Genomic DNA, 21,410 nt, shown 5'->3' with positions numbered 1-21,410 from the left:
AGAACATGCACCCCCAAATCTGCTGCTTCACTATATTGATGATTTTTGAACTGTAAGCATTTGAAAACGGTAAATGCAAGGAGACTCTTTCTCTGATCAACCCTAATCTACCTAGAGATATATTGAGAATTGTCATAAATCCTCTTCCCAAGAGTGTTATTGATCAGGGAGCCCTGAGTCTTAGCGCAAGTGAGGAGACCAGAAGTCAATACCTCACCGAAACAAATCTGATCACACAATATTCTTCCCACCTATTTTTCCTAAAGATCAGCTGCTCTCTCTTCAGAGGCCTATGTCCCCTCCCTTTCTCTACATAGCGGTATTTAATTCAAGATTTTAAAGCCACCTCTTTGAGTTACTTTATTTTTCTGGGGTCTCCCACGTATACATGAAATGTACATGCTACTACACTTCTGTATGTTTTTCTCTAATCTGCCTTTTCATTAGAGACCCAGCTGAACACCCAGGTGGGTAGAGATCACATTGTGCCTCCCCTACAAATTCAAGCTATAGAAGGCATTGGTGTGGCCTCCCTTGGAGACACTCTAAGCTCTCTTTTGAATGCTTTGCTTCTAGCAAATAGATTTGTGCCTTGAAAATAGAAAATTTTGCTTTGTGATATTGAAAGGATTTGGAAGATGTCATTATTGCAATACAGTTGAGCATGGTCATAAACCTAAAACATGAGACTTTCCAGTAGCTCCAACTTTGTCAGGGAACCCGGTACCTGTCATCTCCTTTCAGGATACCCTGGCTACAGTCACCAATTCTTCCATCCCACTCCCCATAAACAATAGCAAATTATTGTCCCAGTGAGTGGTCCCTGGCCCTCTGGGAAAGCTCTTTTATTTCTTGAGCAAATGTCATGGTGAGGGCCTCATCCCTGGTAGAAAGCTGTGCTCCATGAGCCTTCTGTGCACACTTCCTAGCTGATGGTCCCATTTCCACTTTCACCCCCTAAATTCATCCTCTGCACTACCTGCAGAATTATTTTTCAGAATAGTGAAGTGAATATATTACTGTGTCCTTAAAGAGCCTCCCAATTATTCAGAAAATAGAACACACGCTCCATTCTACGTCAGTTGTGCCTTCACGATGGGCTCTAACTTACCCTCACTCTTTATCTCCCACCCCCCACCTCCCACCTATAGGAAGCCCACACTTAACCGCAGAGGCTCCTGGCCATCTGAATGCTGAATCCCCTCACTCACTTCCCTGCCTTCTGCTCAGGCTGCCTCTATAGCCCTCAGTCACAAGTTTACTTATTCTTCGGGGCCGTGACCGTTTCTTCCATGAGGCCTTCCCCAAGCTTCCCCATTCAGAATGGGTTGTTCCCTTTTCTTGTCTGATCACAGCACATTCCTTTTCTTCACAATAACCACGTATAATTAAAGGTCTTTCTGTTTGCCTGGTGTTTATTAGCCTTGGGGGAAAACAAAGGTCCACATTGCTAGCATATTCTTTGCAGTTCTTATTGTCCTGTGTCATTTAGGTGTCTCCACTCCATTATTGCTCACAGTAATGGTCACGAATGGACTTTTTCTGGTCCCAAACATAGTGCTAGGGACACAGGAGGCATTGGAAGCAGGTTTAGTAATTCCCTTTTGGGGGGCCATTAAAACACTAGAAAATGTTTGAAGCATCATGTCTTTTAAAATACAGAAAGATGAATTGCACTCTGAAATAAAGTTGAATTGTATATGCCTCAAGGGATGTGGCCCCAGTTGTAATGTTCCTTCACCAGCTCCTCTAAATGTTTCACTTAGCTCCCACTTAACTGTTGATCTCTCTGCCATTAGTGACCCAAGGGGCGAATATATGTCACAAAGGTTCCCAGGAACTAGCACTGCTTTGCACAAACAGTATATAGAACTATGTGATCTGATCTCCAGGGCAGAATGTTCTCTTATAGCCAAAAACTAATGCTTCAGGGTCAAGATAGGGGCTGACTTTCAGCCCCAGACCCTTGGTAAGTAACACAGAGAAATGAAAATTATTAATGCCCATGTTTGCAACCTACAGACAAAAAGAAATTCTTGGGTTAAAATCAAATAGCTTTAATGGAGTTGTCCCTGGAAAGAGGAGCAGGAGCTTTTCTATATTTAAATTAGTTTAACCACTTATTTTCTGGAGGTCTTAGAGCAAGATGTCCTGTGCCTTAATTCAGTAATTTCTAAGGCAGGGCTACAGATTTGTTGTAGGAATGCTGTGAGGATTAAATATTGTGGATGATATTGACAGCTAATGTTTACTGAAAACTGCTACTGATTTACCTTATGCAGTTGGTGGCCTTTTACCACTGAGGAAAAGGAGGTTCAGATGAATTCTAAGACCACACAGTTACAAAGAATCAGGGCTGGGACTGGTTTCCAGTTAATCTGCCTCCCCTAAGCCTGGCTGGGCTGGGCCCACAGAAGAGACCAAGTTCCCTAAAGAGATTAACCCAATTTCAGAGCCTTATCAGCATTGGGATCTAGAAACAACATAGCTAAAAGCTCACAGATCACAGAACCTGGAAAATAACCTTGGATCTTTCCAAAGGAGAGTTACATAGATCATGTCTATCTATCATAGCAGGTCTCAAGGGATGAACTTTTCAGAATGTGAGTTTGTATTTCTAGGTATGATTTCAGACATTGGAATTAAAGTCTGATTAGAAGGTAAATTTCTTAGCCTTTTCTTAGAATTAAATGCGTTATATTGAATTAGAATCAGAAGAATAAACATGAACATACAAATGATAAGGTTCTTTTCTCCTCCCCACACCTTCTCATTCCAGGCTTTATGGTGATTAAAACTTTTTTTTTTTTTAAAGATTTTATTTATTTATTTGAGCGAGAGAAAGAGCATGAGCAGAGGGAAGAGACCAAGGGAGAGGGAGAAACAGGCTCCCCGTGGAGCAGGGAGTCCAAAGTGGAGCCCAATCTCAGGACCCTGGGATCACAACCTGAGCCAAAGGCAGATGCCCAACCAACTAAGCCACCCAGGTACCCCAGGCTTCATGGTGATAAACCAATATATTGTTTTGCTTTCCTTGTTAGCAGCTGCCGACACCTAGGCTATGGCGTCTTGGCTTAAGGATTTCTTCAGAATGTTAAACAAATAAATAAAGACAAAAAAAACCTATAAGACAATTCTCCTTTGGGGAAAACAAAGATATTTCTTTATTTTAAATGAACTCATAGCATCAGAGTTCATTTTTAACTGTGGTAAAGATACTAAGAAAATTGGAAAAGAGATATATACCTTTAGGTACACATGTACATAGAAACAGAATGAATGAATTTTTGGACTAGACAAAACATATACCTAAAATATAATCCAGTGAATCATCTCTAGTGCAGGGATTTTCCTGTGCTAAAGCCTAAGAAAGTATCATTCTTTAACTTGCAAGCCTTGTTGAAACGTAGCTCGTCCTTATCCTAAATCACTTTCTTTTGCCAGCAGTCATTCAAGTTAGGTCTTGAAGCCTACATTTCTGCATAAGGGGCTCAAAACCAGCAGCATTTACAGTAGAATTTAAGACCCAGAGCCAAAGCTAACAGAGGTGAATGAAGAAAAGTATACACCAGAATTTAGTGATCCTTGTCCAGAGGTTTTGTGCTCTAAATTCATCCCTGCACTCTTAACAAGGAACCGGCTGCCATGAAAATTTTTGGCTTCAAGCTTCATAAGAATGAAAACAAAACACAAAAAACCAAGTCTCACCTATAAACTTCTTAGAAGTCTGCAACTGTTTAACCTTACATATAAGATGGCTATATTTTGGATCTTTATATTTAATGAATGAGATTTTATTATAAATATAACCACTTCTTATCATTTGTGTCTGGCAACAGAAGCACAAGGATAATTTATTCATTTATTAAACCATTAACAGATATTTACTGGGTGCCTAATAAAAACCAGACACTATTCTAGACATGGGTGAACAAAACAACAGGAACAATAAACAAAAAAAAACTCTGATGAGCTTATTCTGGGGATCAGAGGAAGGAGATAGACAATAAATAATAAGCATAACAAATGAAGCAAAATATTTGGTATTTTAGAAGATGATAAATACAATTTTTAAAGGCAGAGCAAATAGAGGTTTGAGAATGCCAAAGTAGAGAGTTCCATGATTTTTAATAAGGTGGTCAGGGTAAGCCACTGAGCTCATGACTTGAACACGCAGCTGAGGTGGAGAGGAGGATCTCACACTACAGCTTTCTGGGGGAAACGGGCACAGCCAAGGAGCCAGGGAAGAGTGGAATAAGAAGGGAGAGTGGTGGGTGTTAGCCTGAAGGTTGGGGGTGTCCACACCATGATGGTCTTGAAGGCCACTGCAAGGACCCTGGCTTTACTCTCTTCCAATGCCGCTTACTGCTCTCCTTTCTTAGGAGTTCCCCAGAGTGGAGGTTAGTCATGGTTGGTTGCTGAGAAGAGGCATAGATGACATAGAGGAAGCAACCTCAGAGAATGCCTGCTTGTGACATGAACCGCCATTTTTCATTACTCTTTGGAAGCTGACTTTGATTTCCCAAATATCAAGTTAAAACAGAAGACAGAGATGGGTTTCAAATAGGTTAGGAAGTGGAAAGGGAGTTTGTGCTGAGCAAAACCGAGTGAGGCCACCATTCCAACTTTCCTTCCTGTCTGTTGGTCACTTAAGGACAAGTGGTTCATACAGGCTCACCAACCCTGTACTCCCGCTGCGCTCGTAGCCAAGTCAAATGATGTCTCCTCAGGCCCATGGACAGTTAGTAGCTATGTTTTAGACAGAAAGAAATCTCACTTCATTCTGTTCATTCTGAAATTTCCCCCAGTCTCCAAAGAGACATTTTCTGACATAATGAGTGTGAGTGATTCACACTCTAAGGGTTTTTATTTTTTTTTCCCTAAAACAATTAAAAAGTACATCCATTGCTGTAGATTATTTCTGGCCCTAAAAAAAAAATTATCCTTCAAAGGACAAAGGGATAGATACTTTTTTCTTATACTGTTATATTTATTTTTGTACTATTATTCATACACTTATAGAAACTTCTTAGGACGAAAATAAATATATTATTAAAAAGATAATACAGTGTGTACCACTAAGTGACTGAAACACGAGGCCTTAGGAGAACAGACATCTCACTAGATATGTGGGATCAGGAAGAGAATTATGACAAAGTGCTAGCACTCCCAGAAAAGAAGGGCACATTAATAAACTTAAAAAAAGAACTTGCAAGCTGGAAGAAAGTTATTGTTCATATTATTCATCCATCTAATAATGGAGAAAAGCAGGTGAATCGAAAGGGGAAGGATCAAAGAAACGGAGAGCCATAAATCTGCCCTTTTTCTAAAATACTGTGAGGGATGTAAGTTGCATTTTTGTGACAGCGAAACACCAAGTACCATATAATTTCTCACAGTGAAGAGCATCTACCCATCCAACCAATCTGTAAGTATTTTCTAAGCTCCTGCTCCAGGCCATTCAATGTTGTCTAAGTTCTTGAGGGAAGGCCCCCTTCCCTCAAGGGGGGTTTGAACCTGTAGCATCTGGAGGCAGGATCACTTATCCTAAATCCAACAATTACTGAATTGTTCACAAATTATGCTTCTGCTAAACTTATTTTCCAAATTGATTGCTTCATTACAGAGCCCATTCTACCCTGATTATGGCCATTGGCTAATAAAAATAGTTTTAAATTCTAAATTCTACACCAATAGGACTAACACAGCCACGACAAAAGAACGATATAAAAATTGGCCTTTTTGATTATGATCAGCATTATAATTAAAAGCATGTAATTAAAAAAAGAAGCATGTTATTCAAGAATTTCCTGCCTCCTGTCAAGGACATCTTCACATTTTTATGTGATAAAATTGTGGGTATACCGTCTCAGATTTTAAGCTGGTAACAGAAAATGAGGCTTTTAGGTCTCTAATCCTGGTAGTCAGGTTTCCGTCCCTCCCATCCCCCATTGGGTCACGTTGTCTGAGATAGTAGAACAAGATGGAAGAATCTGGAGTTATGCAAGGAAATTTTGATTCTTACACCTCACAGAGGGGAGCAAAAGACCGTGTGCTCAGAGGGCCCAACTAGCAGTAACTGAAGAAATAATGACAAAGGCAATCCAGATTGAATTCATATTCTGCTCATTTTCAAGAAGATCAAAATATACAGCGCAGAGATTTCTTCTGACCAGCACAGGATGGGCAGGAAAGGTATGGAAAAAATGGTATTTTTATTTTAAAGGTCAGGAAATGGAAGCAACAGAGAATTCACTAGGAAAAATATAATTGGTAACGAAGGAAAGAACAAACACATCTCAGATATGAAACTAATTCTTCTGTAGATAGTCATGGCCTATCAGAATGCAGGAAAGAGAACAACATATATTGAAAAAGGAAGGTCCTACCCAGTTCTCCATCTATACTTCTCTGTAAGGCCTAGAACAACAGAAAAAGTGTTACATCTTGTGTGCCAGCTGGAAGATTTTGGTCAGACTGCCTGTAGTTCCGTCTGGAGGGGGCATCTCAGACTACATTAGGGATATGGAATCTGGTCACTGTGTTGGCTGAGTATTTGGAAATGGGGAGTGGCAGCTCATGTGCCCCTGTGTTTGATATCCCTGGTCTAGACCCAACCAAGATCATGTTTGCCCTCTGAAGCTCTCCTTGAAGAGTGGAACCCAAGCTGAGCCTCTGGTCTCCCAACTAGCTGTGCTTGATGTCTGTGCTGAGCACTTAGCATCAGAATGCATACAATCATTAGCCTCCCTTTGCACCGTGCAGCAATCCTACCAGGAGCGCATGCCAGTGTGTAGGAGACTCAAGCTTTCCTCCCCCACAGATGACTCTTTGTTTTTACTGAACTCAATGGGGTGCTGAACCTTCTGCCAAAGTGAGGACAGGAAAGGGGGTGGTGTTACCAAGCAGCAGCGAATTCATGGATTTTACTCACTGGCAGGCTAATTTGGGGGTGGCAGGGTGGGTGGGCCACCTGGAATAGGCAAACAGTACCAGACTGTCTCCAGTTCAAAGCTATCTCCCTCTCCCCATATTTTTTGATTAAATAACCCCGTTATGGATTGCAAATCACCAGGAACAAGCTTAAACTAATAGCTCCTTCAGAAGGTCGTGCCATAGGGGAGAGAGAGGAGGCACCAGCAGCCATGCCACCTAGTCCCATATCAGTTCTTTCTTCTTTCTTTCTTTCTCTTTTTCTTTTTCTCTTTCTTCTTTTCTTTCTTTCTCACTTGTCTTTTCCTTTTTTCCTTCCTTCCTTCCTTCCTTCCTTCCTTCCTTCCTTCCTCCCTTCCTTCCTTCCTTGTAGGCTCCAGACCACTGTGAAGCCAAGTGTGAGCTCAAACTTATGACCATGAGATCAAGACCTGAGCCAAGATCAAGAGTTGGGCACTTAACCAACTGAGCAACCCAGACCCGCCTTTCACATCCTCTCTATCAGCCCTCTTCTCCTTGACTTTGCTCAAGTCTTCCCTTGCTATTTTTATTTTATTTCTCCCTCCCACAAGTCTCTTAATTTAAAGAGAAGCAGAGATGAAAAGGGAGGCCAGGGAGACAGACAACTAACTGGGCATTTTGCAGCACAATCTCATGTTCTTTTTATCAGTCCTGACAGGATGGATATTTTCCTGTTCCCATTTTACAGACTTGGTACTGAGGCTCCATGTTAAGGAACTTTCTCACGAACGCAGATCATAAGATACAGACTCAAAAGCCTGTGCTCTTCCTACTTAACCAATATTCTTCAAGAAAATGTTCTCTTTCTTGGTCCCCTTACCATATCCCCAACTTGCCCATAAAACAGAGCTTCTCACAGAGGCTCTTGAGTCAGAAGAGTATTCATACAGCAAAGTATTCATACTGAGAGGGATTTAAAGACAACAGAATCATTAGACTGTTAAGAACACAGTAGGTTTTTAACTTGGCAGAAAAGAGGCAGATGCTGGAGTTCAAGTCCTGGTCATCAAACCTTTAGCAGCCTCTCGATCTTTCTGAGTTGATTGTTTCTGTAAAATGGGGTGACCCCCCCCACCTCTCTGCCTGTTTAGTAGTGTGGCTGCTCATTCCATCTTCCTGATCATGACAGCACATATAAAATGTTAACTATAATTATAATGAAACTTTAACATAAAAAATAACTTTCTTGCTTGATTAGGGGAACTGAAATATGAGTCATAGAAAATGAGATCTCATTTCTTCACAATTAAAACGAAGGTGTATGAGGTCTTAGTATAAAATGACATTTAATAAAGTAGAAATCACACATGACATGACAGTAATCAAGGCTGACTGACCTGTCAGCCCAGCCCATTTACGAAACATCTCCGTTGGGCTTTATATGCATAAAGCTACTTACAAAATACTAAGCACTTTACTGTCTTACTTCTTAATCCTTGCTCTCTTGTCACACAGAATGGCATAGGAGGTACCACAGAAGGTTAGGTCTATGGATTGGAGGGGGGGCGGGGAGAAAGCCTGGGAGGTGGGCTTCTGAGATGGGATCAAGAGCCCTTGAGGGACCATCAAAGGGATAGCCTTCAAAGGGATTGTGAGTCCTCAGAAGCTGTGTGTAAGATATTTTAGAGGAGATAATGAACTTTTTATTTTTTCCTGGAAAGAGAGCCAATGACTTTTATCAAAAGTAGGATAGTGTATAGGAGTTCTGAATTAGAAATCAGAACTTCTGGGTTTAAATTCCAGAACTTTGCTTATTAGTTGTGACATCTAGGGTGAGTTTAATTAATCCTTCCATGCCTTAAATTTCTCACCTGTAAAAGGAGGGTAATAATAGTACCTATCTTGTAGGGTTGTTATGAGGATGAACGAGTTAATACGTATAAAGCATCTGACACAGTTACACTCAGATATTCACAGCTGCCACCACCACTAGCACCATCACCATCATGAGTTCTCAGAGGGTCCATGAACTTAAAGGATGTTGACGAGTATTCACCATGAATACCCTGTTGTTCTGATTCATATTAGTTAGCATTTATGAAACACCTCCGTTGGGCTTTATATGCATAAAGCTACTTACAAAATACTATGCACTTTACTGTCTTACTTCCTTAATCCTTACACAGACCCTATGAGGTGAGTAGTAGCAGTGTTAACCTCATTTTACACTTGATTAAGTCTTGACTGAGGCTTAAAGGTTTAAGTAACTTGCCCAGGGTCACGTGAGTAATGAGTACGGAGCCAGGATGCAAACTTCATTCTGACTTCCTCCATAGCCAAAATTCTCAGTCAGTACAGAACTGAACACTTCTGGTTCAAGACAGCTTCTCCAGGTCAGCCCACAGTGATTTGTGGCTTACCAAAACACAAACGTAAAGGCAGCAAGGGCAGCACAGGAGAAAAGGAAAAGATGGCCGAAGCAGCAAGAATGAAACTGTAACATTTGTCTTCTCACGTCCCTGAAAGCTGCGGGAACCACAAGTTTCTAAAGGACCTAGTGAGCGAAAAGCATGGCTGGAGCTATGTGGGAGAGAGTGTTACCTGTGGGTGCCGGGAGGAATAGAGGTGTCCACATCTGAGCCCTGGGGAGTGAGTGGTGAGGAAACCAGGAGGCTCTGCCGTGGAGGCCAGAGGGGAAGCTAGCTGCAGAAGACCATAACTTCAATCTGGAAACTGAAGTGAACACAGGAGGGGGTTTGGCCCAACCAGGGGAAGTTCAGCTTCTGTGTGCTGCCAATGATGTTGCTTAGACATTGTTTTCTGATTGGTAAGCAGACGCTTACCTAGAAGGTTGGATAAAGCTTGCTCATTATTTGTGACTATTAGCCTTCAGTTCCTGACACATGGAAGGTTCTTACCAAATATTTGGTGAACTGATTTGAAGGGGAAGTGGGAAACGATGTCAGTTCTCTCTGAAATAGTTTAGTGGGGAATGCACAGTACAGGATGCCAGTGTGAATGCTGGCCTTCAATAGTCTTCTCAAGAAGCACCATACCTGCTCGGGGAGTTTGATGGTATTCAGAACAGTTTAGGAATGCTTCAGGAATTTCCTCCAAGATAAGTTCACAGGAGTCACACAAGAAACAGTTATTTTATTCACTTGCCCAGTGTTATGCACAGGGCTATTAATGGACTTGGCTCTAAATGATTTTTGGCTATTTGGGCTTCCTGATTTATCACTATCAATGATATTATTTAAACTGTGCCCCAGGCTTTGCAGATCATTCTGAGAACGAGGGAATGATCTCTAAATGTAGTAAGTATAATGATACTTCTTACATGTATTAACTCATTCAACCTTCACAATAGCCTTAAGGAGCTGGTACAGGAATTATCTTCACTTACAGATGAAGAAACCAAGGCATAGGTTTTATAACTTGCCCAAGGCCATGCGTTTAAGAGGTAGAGACCAGTTGTTTGAATCACAGTAACATTATTGAAGAGTCCATCTCTAGCTCCCTCAAATGATCTAAAATGGAACTGTATTCAGTTGTATGTTGAGTTCTCATTTTCTTGCTTTTTGTAAAGGCATATTTTCTTAGAGTTCTATCTTCCACCCGTTATTTTCTTTAACCACCTTCAGAGGACAATTTTACTTTTTAGGCACAAAGCCATTTTTGAAAGATATAATGAAGGTGTGCGCCTACCCTGCATGTAGGGAGAGCGGTACAAAGGGAGACAAACAGCAGACCCACTCACCTCCTGTCCCTGTTTCTACCCCCTCCATTAGGAAGAGCGAGTTGTGTGTTGTATTCACGGAAAGGGATGGACATCCCCCCAAATCATCTTGTAAGGTAGATATATGTTATTCCTATTTTAGACATGAAGAAACTGAGATGCAAATAGGTTGTAGAACCTGCCTCAGCAGTACTATGAACCAGGGGTTAGTTCAGGTTGTCAGAGTCCATTGTCTTTCCCAGGATACACCAGCTCCTTCAGGGCATAAAGGTACAAAGCTTCTATTCGTGTTTAATGAAATATCAATCACAAATGTCCAGTATGAAAAAAAAAAACAAATCTGTCTTGAAGTTAGTTCCTTTAAAAGGTGGATCAGGTTTGGTTCTGAATTAAAGTCTAAGATACGCAAGAAATCTCTGGAACCCTTTACTGAATTCAAGCCTTGAGATGCAGATATATTATAATCCAAAACATGAAAACATAGAATGTTTTTAGGGCAGAAGACTGAAACTGGGAAAGCAAAGCCATGACTCTCAATCAAGGGAGAAAAAGATTTTTAAAAATTCGTATATATATATATAGACTAGTGTGGTAATTAATTTCCTATTTCAACTTGCCTGGCCATGGGGTACCCAGAATAAATATTATTTCTTGGTATGTCTGTAAGGGTTAGATTAGCATTTGAATTGGTGAATTCAGGAAAGTAAGCCCCCTCCCCTATGTGGGTGGGCATTATGCAAATGTATTGAGGGCCTGAATAGAACAAAAGGCAGAGGAAGGAGGAATTCACCCCCCTTTTCTGTCTTACTGTTTGAGCTGGAACATCTCACTTCCTTCTGCTCTGGGATCAGGACTTACACTGTCAGCTCCCCTGTTCTCAGGCCCTTGGACTTTGAATGAATTACACCATCAGCTTTCCCGGGTCTCCACTTGGCAAAGGACATCTAGTGAGACTTCTTAGTCTCCATAATGACGTGAACCAATTTCTCATATCAAATTTCTTTACGCATGAGCACACACATGCACGTACACACGTGCACCCTGTTGGTTCTGTTTCTCTGGAGAACCCCAACACAAATAGTATTGAAGAGCCAAGAACTGCAAAGTACTAATTGTGCATCAAGTACCATGACTCAGATCTTCTGCATGCTTTGCGTTGAGCATTTGGTCATTTATTAAATAACCCATGTTCTGCACTAAGCATGGAGTACAAAAAGCCAAAAAGATTTGACTTGCTAGAGACCAGCAATAATCTGCACAAACAGTCTGTAAGGACCATTATTAGCCTCACTCTACAGAAGAGGAAATAGAGGCTCATAATAATGATGGGGCTTTTCTAAGGTCACACAGGTAGAATGCTGTAGACTCCACAGCTGCTTCCTATTAACCCAAAATTCTAGAAAAAATTCTGTAGCTCGACAGACACAAAGCACTTGGAAAAGGTGATAACCCTAGGTGCTAGCACAAAGAAATAGTTACGGCAAATTAAACCCATCATTATCTCAGATAGGTTTTCTGGTCTGGCAGATTTAGGTAAAGCTGTAGACGTCTCTCAAATTCAGCGTCGTGTTTAACGAGCTTCCATCACTGGCTTGAACAAAATGGAAATACATGACCAGGATGAGAGCACAGGCAGGCAAACCATTGTAAGGGGACAAGGAAGAAACAGTGTGTTTTCAATGGATAAACAATCAGAGGCTGGTGACATGCCATAGTGTTCTGTCCTTGGCCTGGTCCAGCTCACACATTTGTTTATTCACTCACACACACAAGCTTTTATTGAATGGCAATGATATATAAAAGGCCCTAGGTCTGGTATAGAAAATTTAGGGTGGTCACCAAAGGTACCATAGATACTTCTCTTCAAAAGATCTTCTGGTAAATCAGCTGCCGGGAGTGCTATGGGCACAACCCTTTAGGCTCTGCCTCAGTGGCCGAGGGCCACCTCACCCAAGGTCATTCGCCTTCTGGGCTTGCCCGTATCAGAGTACAGACTGATGGGAGAGTATAAAGGTTATTCCTCTTGGTCAAACTCTGGACAGCTCTGAAGGGTCATTCTAGTTCTAGAGTTCCCTGTCTGGTCAGCTCAGTTTGTTGCTGGACATGCAACACTGCTTAACTTCTCCTTCTTGCCCATCCTACTCCACAGAAGTGGAGCCCAAGGTCACTCCTTAATAAATATCCTGTACAGTAAACTTGAAGGTAGAAAAGGAGTGTTTTTGTCCCTTGTTAATCTTCAAAACAGCACAGCTACTCTCAAGGACAAAAGTTACACGGAGATAGCATTTGGGTTTAATAATTTCCTTCAACAGTGAAACAGCCTGCTTCAAAAAGCAGTGTTCTTTGCAAGATACAGGAAGCGTTGTCGCTATTGGAAGGGTCAGTATCAACCAAACAAGCTGGTATTTTAATGAAATTTGTTTCTGTTCATTTGCTGCTGGCTAGCAGGCAGCACAGCATCACTCATGTTTAGAATTTAGTGATTAGAAATTTTTAAAAGGAAACATCCTGGGTTCAAAAGTTTCTATGAATAATTTGCAGGTAAATGGGGAAAAAATCCATTTCCTAATGAAATCCCAGTAAATGAGATTACTTAAGACACAGTGGAGAAACTGTCAGTGCCCATCACGATTCATTCACTCCTTTGTCTTTTTATAACAGAACTCTGAATTTTAGCTGGTTACATGTCTGTCCAGGCAAAGACTACATTTCCCAGACTCCCTTTCAGCTAACGTGGCCACGTAATTAAATTATGGCTTTGGTCCTGATGTTTGCAAACTCCCAGTAAAACCTTTAAAGGAAACTACTTGCCTTTTATTTTCTCTTTCCTCCATCCCAAAGCTGGACCACGGAGGTGATGGATGGTGGTAAGGCAGGCACAGGCTCTGAAAGGTGGGGCATTCATACAGAAAGTTTCTGGGTTCTCTAATAGTGCCTGGAGTAGGACTCTATCATGAAGCTGATGTACCTATTAGCTTTGACTTTTACAGGGGGAGAAAAGTAAACTACTGATTTTGTATAAGCTATTTCTTTTTTGGTCCCTGTTAAAGCAGCTTTACCAATATTCTAATTTGTATAGTTACCAACTCAACAACTCAAGTGTGAGTGCTGTTCATGTTTTGGTCAGTCAGCACAATATCTTACCAGGATACCATAAGATGGAAGGAATAGAAATTAACATCCTTTCCTGTGAGTTAATCCTTGCATTATCCCCTCTTCTTTTTTAGAAAAAAAAAAAAAAATCCCCTCTGCCCTGTCCCGCCCCACATTATACTTTATTCCTATATAAAAACCAAAAGTCAAGGCAAGATCTGGATTGAAATTACATTTATTTGTCTATACAATGGGATTTCTGCCAACAATTAAAACCTTGATTTTCTATGCTGCTGATGCTGTGGAGTAATTTTCAGATAGGTTTGTATTATGTATACACATAGCTATATATGATGCATTCATCCACCCATCCAACCATTCTTTTATGGAGTAATTTGGCCATGTAGTGTGTACAGGGAACTATTCAAATAAAATAAGAACCAATATATGATAAGAGATATCAAATGGGTTACAATTCATTGATTCATATTCACAGATGGATGAACAAAACAAATGAAACACAACTTAATCTTAAAATTCCTTAAAAGAAATAGAAATTAAAAATCCAACATAAACCATTGTTATGAATGACTTACCATTTGGAATTTCCTCTATTTCTATTAATGTAATGATTGATGCTTTTGTAGCATAAAAACCATAGCCTATGTGAAATTGATAGAAATTGATACATTATTAACTAGCATAGGCTCTGTTTCTCTTTTTGCACCTGAATTCAGTGTAGACATGTAAATGTCTGATTGGCTGGCTGGAAGCAACTAAAATTGCATAAGGGATTTGCCATTTTTGTCATGGCACTAACTGGATTTCAGAAGGTTTTTTTCTACTTATCTGGTTCCAGAGGTAACATACTGCATATATCATTTGTGAACTATAGGTACTCGTGGGTTATCTAGGAAAGGGTAAGGATTCTAAAACCAAGAACATGTTCTCAGTTACAAAGAACATGTTCTCAGTTACAATCTCTCTTTTTACTTACGTACAATCAGAAACACGTGTAACTTTTCCTAAAGGTACAAAAACAGCTCACTCCCCTATGCTAAATACCAAAAATCGCAAATAAGTGGGGGCGGGGGCGGGGATGCAGGGGTGGTGGTGGGTGGATCTAAGAGTCCCTTGGTTTGTGGCATTGCTGGTATGCAGAAGCAGCCTAACTCTGTAATTACTTTCCCAGGGTGTCCCCAGCTACTCTTCATACTGCTTTCCTGAAAATCTTTTTATCAGAGTCTTAACCACATTATGTCAAGACATTACCTTGAAAACAGGTGTTGAGAAGAGCTCAGACTAAACCTTCTTGCTGCACTGCCAGCAACATATCTGGTTGGAGAAATATCTGCCAGATGACTTGGGCATACGTATTCTTTTTGATAGAATGCTATTTGATAGAATCTATTCTTTTTGATAGAATTCTTTCTTCCCTGGACGCAACTAGCTTTCAGCAAATACATACAGACTGTCTTCAACTGTTCTAGTAAGTTTTCTTTCACGTAAATTTGTCCATTTAATTCCATGATCTTATCTTCTGACACTTACCCCAGCGAGCATCCAAATGCCCACTAACTGTATTAGACCCTACAGAAAAGTGAATATAAACTGGTTTCAGGTGTTTAGATAAATTTTTACAATTAACTTTAAAAATACAGTAAGTGAAAAATGATTTGAAATACGTCAACTGAGAAGTGAAAATGTATGCATTTAAAATTCTTCTCTTACTAGAAATCACTGGTATGACAGACCAGCCTATGAGTTTATAATCTGTATTTTCCATTGCAGAACAGAAAGAAAACCAATATATTTCATGCCTCTTTTTTCAGGGAGACCTTGAAATACCAAGTGAGTACGTGATTAAAAACTACCTGAAATATAATTTCCGGTGGTTGATTACTAATAGCAATCATTGTAATCATCACTAACAGTTGTGATAAAGGCCATTATAAGCCCTAAGTTCTAAAGAAGGGATCATTATAGATTTTATTCATCCGAGCCAGGCAAATATTCATTCTCAAAGGATAGATGATTACAATTTCTCTAGAAAGTTTAGCTGAGATATTTTTAAAAGCATCTCAGAAATCGTTCAGCATTTATTAACTACCTCTTTCAGGGAAGATGCTGTAGGAAGGTCACATCTTTCTGAAGAAGATGCCAAGAACATATTAGCTGCTAGTTTGAGAACCTTCATCTACACTTCACAGCTACTTTTAGAAATAGTTGCAGCATTTATCAAATACCACCGAGAATACAGTATACATGTTGGAACTCAGAATTCAGCAGCTACAGAAATCTAGCAGGTGTGAACTGGGGGAATGGACAACAAATTGTAGAAATATACCAATTTGAATAATATATGTATATGTATAATATAAGTAATGTATATGTATAATATAACTAATATAAGTAAGGTCTACCTACATTTTAGACGCCTAAAAGATGAGAGTATTTAAAACAACTTGATAATAAAATATAATAAATATTATGCATCTTAATATGTTTTTAGACTGTGATCTATGATATTAGATTAATATTTCTTGGGCGCATATAGCAATGGAAAGGTTGGGGTTTTAGCCTTCTTCTTTTTTTTTTTTTTTTAAGAAAAACAATTTCCTTGGCTTTCCTCGCATGAGTTTCTAGGTGTGGTACATAAAAAAGGGCACTAAGATATGTTTTTAAAAATCACTGTTAGTAAACATGTAAACTTCATATTGTTTTTAATTGCCTCAGAAGTAACTCTGGATAATCTTTTTGTTACTTTTTCCCTTCTTTTCAAATGCTTGCAGGAGGGTAAGTCAAAAGGAAATGTGGTTCCATGCATTTCTACCATTTTGAAAAGCACAAGAACTGCAATATAAAATCAGCATAGTTTTCTAACATAGAATGAGCTGTTTAAGGTTGACAAAGTTCATAAAAGGGTGACCATACGCAGCCTCCAGCTTAGAGTTTCTGATCTACTTAATGCATCTGAGTGGAACACAGCTGTCTGTGCAGACTCATCAAAGCTCGAAATAAAACCACTCACCACTGGTGATGGGGAAAGTGCGATGTTGCCTATGGATGCCTTCAGCTCATCCACGGTTGCAGTATTCTTAAGAATGTCTTTAGATTGCAATGGCTTAATCTTGATATTAAATTTCTTGTGGGACTCTTCTTCCTCTTCCGATTCGCTCGAAGAATAAAAGTGCTTTCCTTTGGTAGGTAGAACACAGTTAAAGATACATAACTCCTTTTCCTACTGAGAAACAATGATGAGTATAAGAGTGCTTGCACAAAGAGGCAGCAAAGGCAGCCTCAGAGGGCAGAAAAATCAAAGCAAAATACACAGACGAATAAAAAAGTAAATCGGAAAGTGTTTGCACTTATTCACCTCTCCTTGGAACATGATTAAGGATGGTGAATTTCCAGGAGCAAGAGTTTAATGTCCTACATTTTTGCAGCGGGTGGCCACTTGTGACGCCCCACTCAACACGAACCCTGACAGCCCATGTGAGCTTCCTCGTCTACCTAGAGAGCAAAGCCCGTCTCAGGACGATTTGTGAGGAATTTCAGTCTTCAGAGATGCTCTGCCCAGAGCTGGTTGGTGGGGAGGGCACAGGTGAGAGTATTTTCTAGCCACAACAAGTGACATGGTCTTATCAGGTTTCAGCAGACAACCCAATACCCGCAGTTTACACAATTGTTTCTCAGCACATTTTTCTCTTTCTCTTCTCTCTCTATTCTATGAATAGACCAAGGCAGAATGCCTACTTGTTAGCATTCAGGCTGTTCTGTGCTGTTTATTCATTTCTAATATTAGGGGCGACAGGGCTTGGGAAGCTTGAGTTATTTCAGCACCTTTTCAAAATCTGAACTTATCATACAGTTTTCTTAGAGAAAATAAAGATTATAATCAAAAAATAAAGAAAGGATATAGCCGGGTTCCTCGGGTCTGATGCTGTAGCCTTCTTCATCCAGCTCAGGGGAGTTCTACAAAATATAAGCACAGATTAAGCCTTTATTATTCTGACAATAATCAAGGAACTGTTCATTTTCCTTCTAGAGACTTCTATTTAAAGACATAGCTATGTGTCTTATTTTAGAAGGTGAGGATTTTAACCTTTGAAAGTGAATGCTGAGCAGTATATGTGTAGATATTTACTGAGGGATACTTGGAGAGTCTTCCTATCAGAAAAACAAAGGATCCACTGTCAATGAAAGAAACATTCAAAGAGAATTTCTCATGTGTTTCTTGTAAGCCAAGGACGGTGCTAGGCAACATGGGGGAAGACAAAAGGCAAACTATTTTTCCTCTGGAAAATGGAAAGGTATTTTGGTAAACAAAACATTTTAAAAAGTGAAATATAATACACAAATCATCTGTGAAAGGAGTCTGGAGGAAGAGGAAATTAAGGAAGCTTGAAGGAATCCAAGGGGTCTGTCTGTGCCTCTCAGGACAGATGGGGAGGGCAGGGGAGTTGGTGGTAAGAAAGAGGCTGTATTGAGACACCGAGGCAGGAATGGGGGAAGGGAGAGGCAACAGCAAAGACGACTGCCTGGAAAGGAAGCTGCACAGTTGGAGAACATCGGAAATAGACCACGGAGAGCCAACGTGCTGGAGGAAGAATTCAAACTTGATGGAGCTACGGAAGCGTAGAAAACAGCTTCCGAAGGTGTTTTGGAAGTATGCTTCAGGATAGACTGAGGGCAGAAGAAACTGGAGAAAGGAGATCTCATTCAAAATACTTGTGTCAATTCAGGGAGGATGTGCTAAGAGTACAGACCACGTTGGTGATGGTGGGAAGCGATGGGAAGTCCTTACAGAAAGGACTTTTGTTATAAGGATAAGCTTGGTTCTTTGTAACATCTGTCATGGGAGAAAAAGATGGGGAAGGGTCAAGAAGACCCCAAGAGTTCTACTTTCAAGTCTTGACTGAACTGATTGTAACAGCAGAAAACTAACATTTTTAAAGGGAGGAAAGATTAAAAAAAGAGTTTGCATGATTGGGATTAGTATTACCACTTTTGAGTTCCTATTATATGTGAAGTGCTGTGACCCACACTTTATTTCACTGAACCTTCATAACAATACCATACAGAAAGAACTATTCCATTCACCAAGGAGGAAAGTAAGAGAAACAAGATGGCATTTCTCAAGGACACACACACTCGGCAAATGGCAGACCTGTGTGCCTTGACTCCAGGTATTTGAGACTATACCCTATCCCCTAGAAGGGTGAATGTGAAGCCATTCAAGGGTGGCTCTTCTAAAGGTGAAGTTATAGGCCTGGAAGTGAGAAAGGACAGAGCCAGAGAGAGATTTTGGAGTCACCGATGTTGTGAAAGTGCCATGACCATGGAGAGAAAGAAGGCCTGAATGCTATGGGAAAGCCACCATTTCCTAAGCATTCATTGTCTCCCTCTTCAGTACTGAAGTTTACTTTTTTAAAAATGCAAGTGTGCTGAGGTCATTTCCCTGCTAAAAACTTGTCCCTGGCTTCTCACTGCACTTAGAATAAATGCCCAGTGCCTCTGTGTGGCCCACGGCTCAGGTCTGAGAGTCCCTTCCCTGATGCCCCTCAGCAGCACGGTCTTCTTTCCATTGTTAACTTTTATTTTCTGAATATACAAGCTCTTTCCCATTTCCGGGGTCCTCACAAATGCCGTTCTCTCCACCTGGAATTCTCTTCCCTCACATGTGCAGCCAGTGAACCCCTTCTATACTTAAGGGCTCTGCTTAAAGGTCATATCCTCCCTGGGAGCCTTCCTTCTCTCACTTCTCTCTGCCAAAAGCAAGATGGCATCATCTCTTAAGAATAAAACCTTTCTTATGACTTAGAGAAAGTGGTGTCTAATATAGAATTACCACAACAATTCCTTCATGACCTAATTAGTTTTCAGGACTGAAGGAATATGGGGGAAGTTATGCTTCATTTAAGGATTCACATGTTGACCAGAGATAGCATTAGAGTGTAGGGTTTAGATGTGTTAATATGTGATTTGATGAGTAATGTGGTATTTTTATTGTTATACTTCTTGTTTTCTTAGTGTATCCCGAAGGATAGAAATATTTTGCTTGTTTGCTTAGGGTATTTTTGTGTGTTAAAGAATCCTGCAAAATACAAAAAAAATCTATCTAGATAAAGAAGGATTATCTCTGGGAAACTAAATCACATTTTCTTAATATTTAGTAGTTTCTCTTATAACATTAATTGTGAATTATTTGGATTTAGGGTAACATGGGAACTGGCATAGATTTTAGGGAGCTGGACTGCTAAAAATGTCTAAAAGGTCCCAATCTTGGGGAACAGATTTGAGAGGATCAGGTGATAGGGTTGACAGAGTGACATGCTTCAGAGTGGAGGGGTGGGAAGCATCAATAATTTAACCTGACCTAGCTTCAGCTTTCTTTTCTATGAAATGCAAATAATGTATTTGACTTTTAAGATGGTAAGGACTTCATAGCATTTAATATTATGACTGACTAATAGTGACTATCCAATAAGTGATGGTATTATTTATTGTAAAAATAAAATGATCATTAAGAAACGTGCAAAAGCTTTAACATCAAGATTAATTCTATGATAGGAGAGATTGGGTCAAGACATTCATGGATATACATGCAAAGGCATTTTGTGAGGTTGTGAACCTGGACACCTGCTATACAATAGAAATGATCTTTGATGTGAATATGATTTATATATTTTATATGATTAAAAATCCAAGAATGACTATGGCTGTTCTGTTGAGGTTGGTGGAGTAGGTGTTGATGATGTAAATCAGTTTCTGGGGAAATCAGGTGGAGCGTTTAGGTCTCATCTGAGAGTCACCTTCACTCCCTGAAAGCAACAAGTGATTACCATTTGACCTAGGAAAGAGTCTGTACCTTGAGGCTCTAGTAATTGTTTTGTGCTAAGGTCTGAATGTTTGTGTTCCCCCAAAATTGATATGTTGAAATTCAAACCCCAAAGTGATGGTATTAGGAAGTGGGGCCTTTGGGAGGTGATTAGGGCATTGGGGAAGAGCCATCATAGTTGGGCTTAGTGCTCTTGCAAAAGAGATCCCAGTGAGGTTACAGCTAAAAGGGGCCATCTGTGAACCAGAAAGTGGGCCCTCAACCCAGACACACCAGATATGAAATTTGCTGGCACCATGACCATGAACTTCTCAGCATACACAACTGTTAGAAATAAATTTTTATTGCTTATAAGCCACTAAGTTATGGTATTTTTTGTTATAGCAGTCTGAATGGACTAAGACACTATGGAACCAAACCCCAGAAGTTAACTGACGTGACTTAAATCTCAAAGCCACTTAGAAAAAGAACCAGGATGGCAAAATCTGGAGATAATATTTTAAAAAGCTTTTTTTAAAAAACACACATCACAGGCTAGGCAGGTACTAAAATAACCTGCAAATAATTAGCTCATTGAATTCTTTCAATAATGTTATAAAGTAACTACTGAGTTAATTTCTGCTGGTCTGCAAACAACCATCCCAACAACCATTCCATAGTTGATATATGGAAGGGCTAGGTTTTGAACCCAGTGTAACAGACTCTAGTGCTCTTAACCTCTGTACCACCCGAGTGTGTCAGGCACTGCCTAATGAGACAGAGAATGTTCACTTATTTCTATGTTCTATGAAAAGATCACCTCAACTCATTTTCAAATTGTGAAATAATAAAGAAAAAACAATC

General features: G+C 40.0%; 1 protein-coding gene across 17 annotated transcripts in view; it reads right to left on the bottom strand.

The window, feature by feature from the left end:
• Window positions 1-21,410, bottom strand: part of SGIP1 (SH3GL interacting endocytic adaptor 1) — a 207,306-nt gene that overhangs the window by 86,610 nt on the left and 99,286 nt on the right. For all 17 annotated transcript variants that reach the window (XM_059375035.1, XM_059375047.1, XM_059375034.1 and 14 more), the window contains 2 exons: window positions 17,647-17,701; window positions 16,758-16,933 (listed from right to left, as the gene is read on the bottom strand). In XM_059375035.1, the coding sequence (XP_059231018.1) occupies window positions 16,758-16,933; window positions 17,647-17,701 (231 nt within the window). The remainder of the gene's footprint in view (window positions 1-16,757; window positions 16,934-17,646; window positions 17,702-21,410) is intronic.

This window comes from Mustela nigripes, chromosome 14, assembly GCF_022355385.1.
Source record: "Mustela nigripes isolate SB6536 chromosome 14, MUSNIG.SB6536, whole genome shotgun sequence".
NCBI lineage: Eukaryota > Metazoa > Chordata > Mammalia > Carnivora > Mustelidae > Mustela > Mustela nigripes.
This window is presented reverse-complemented; position numbering and strand designations above follow the sequence as displayed.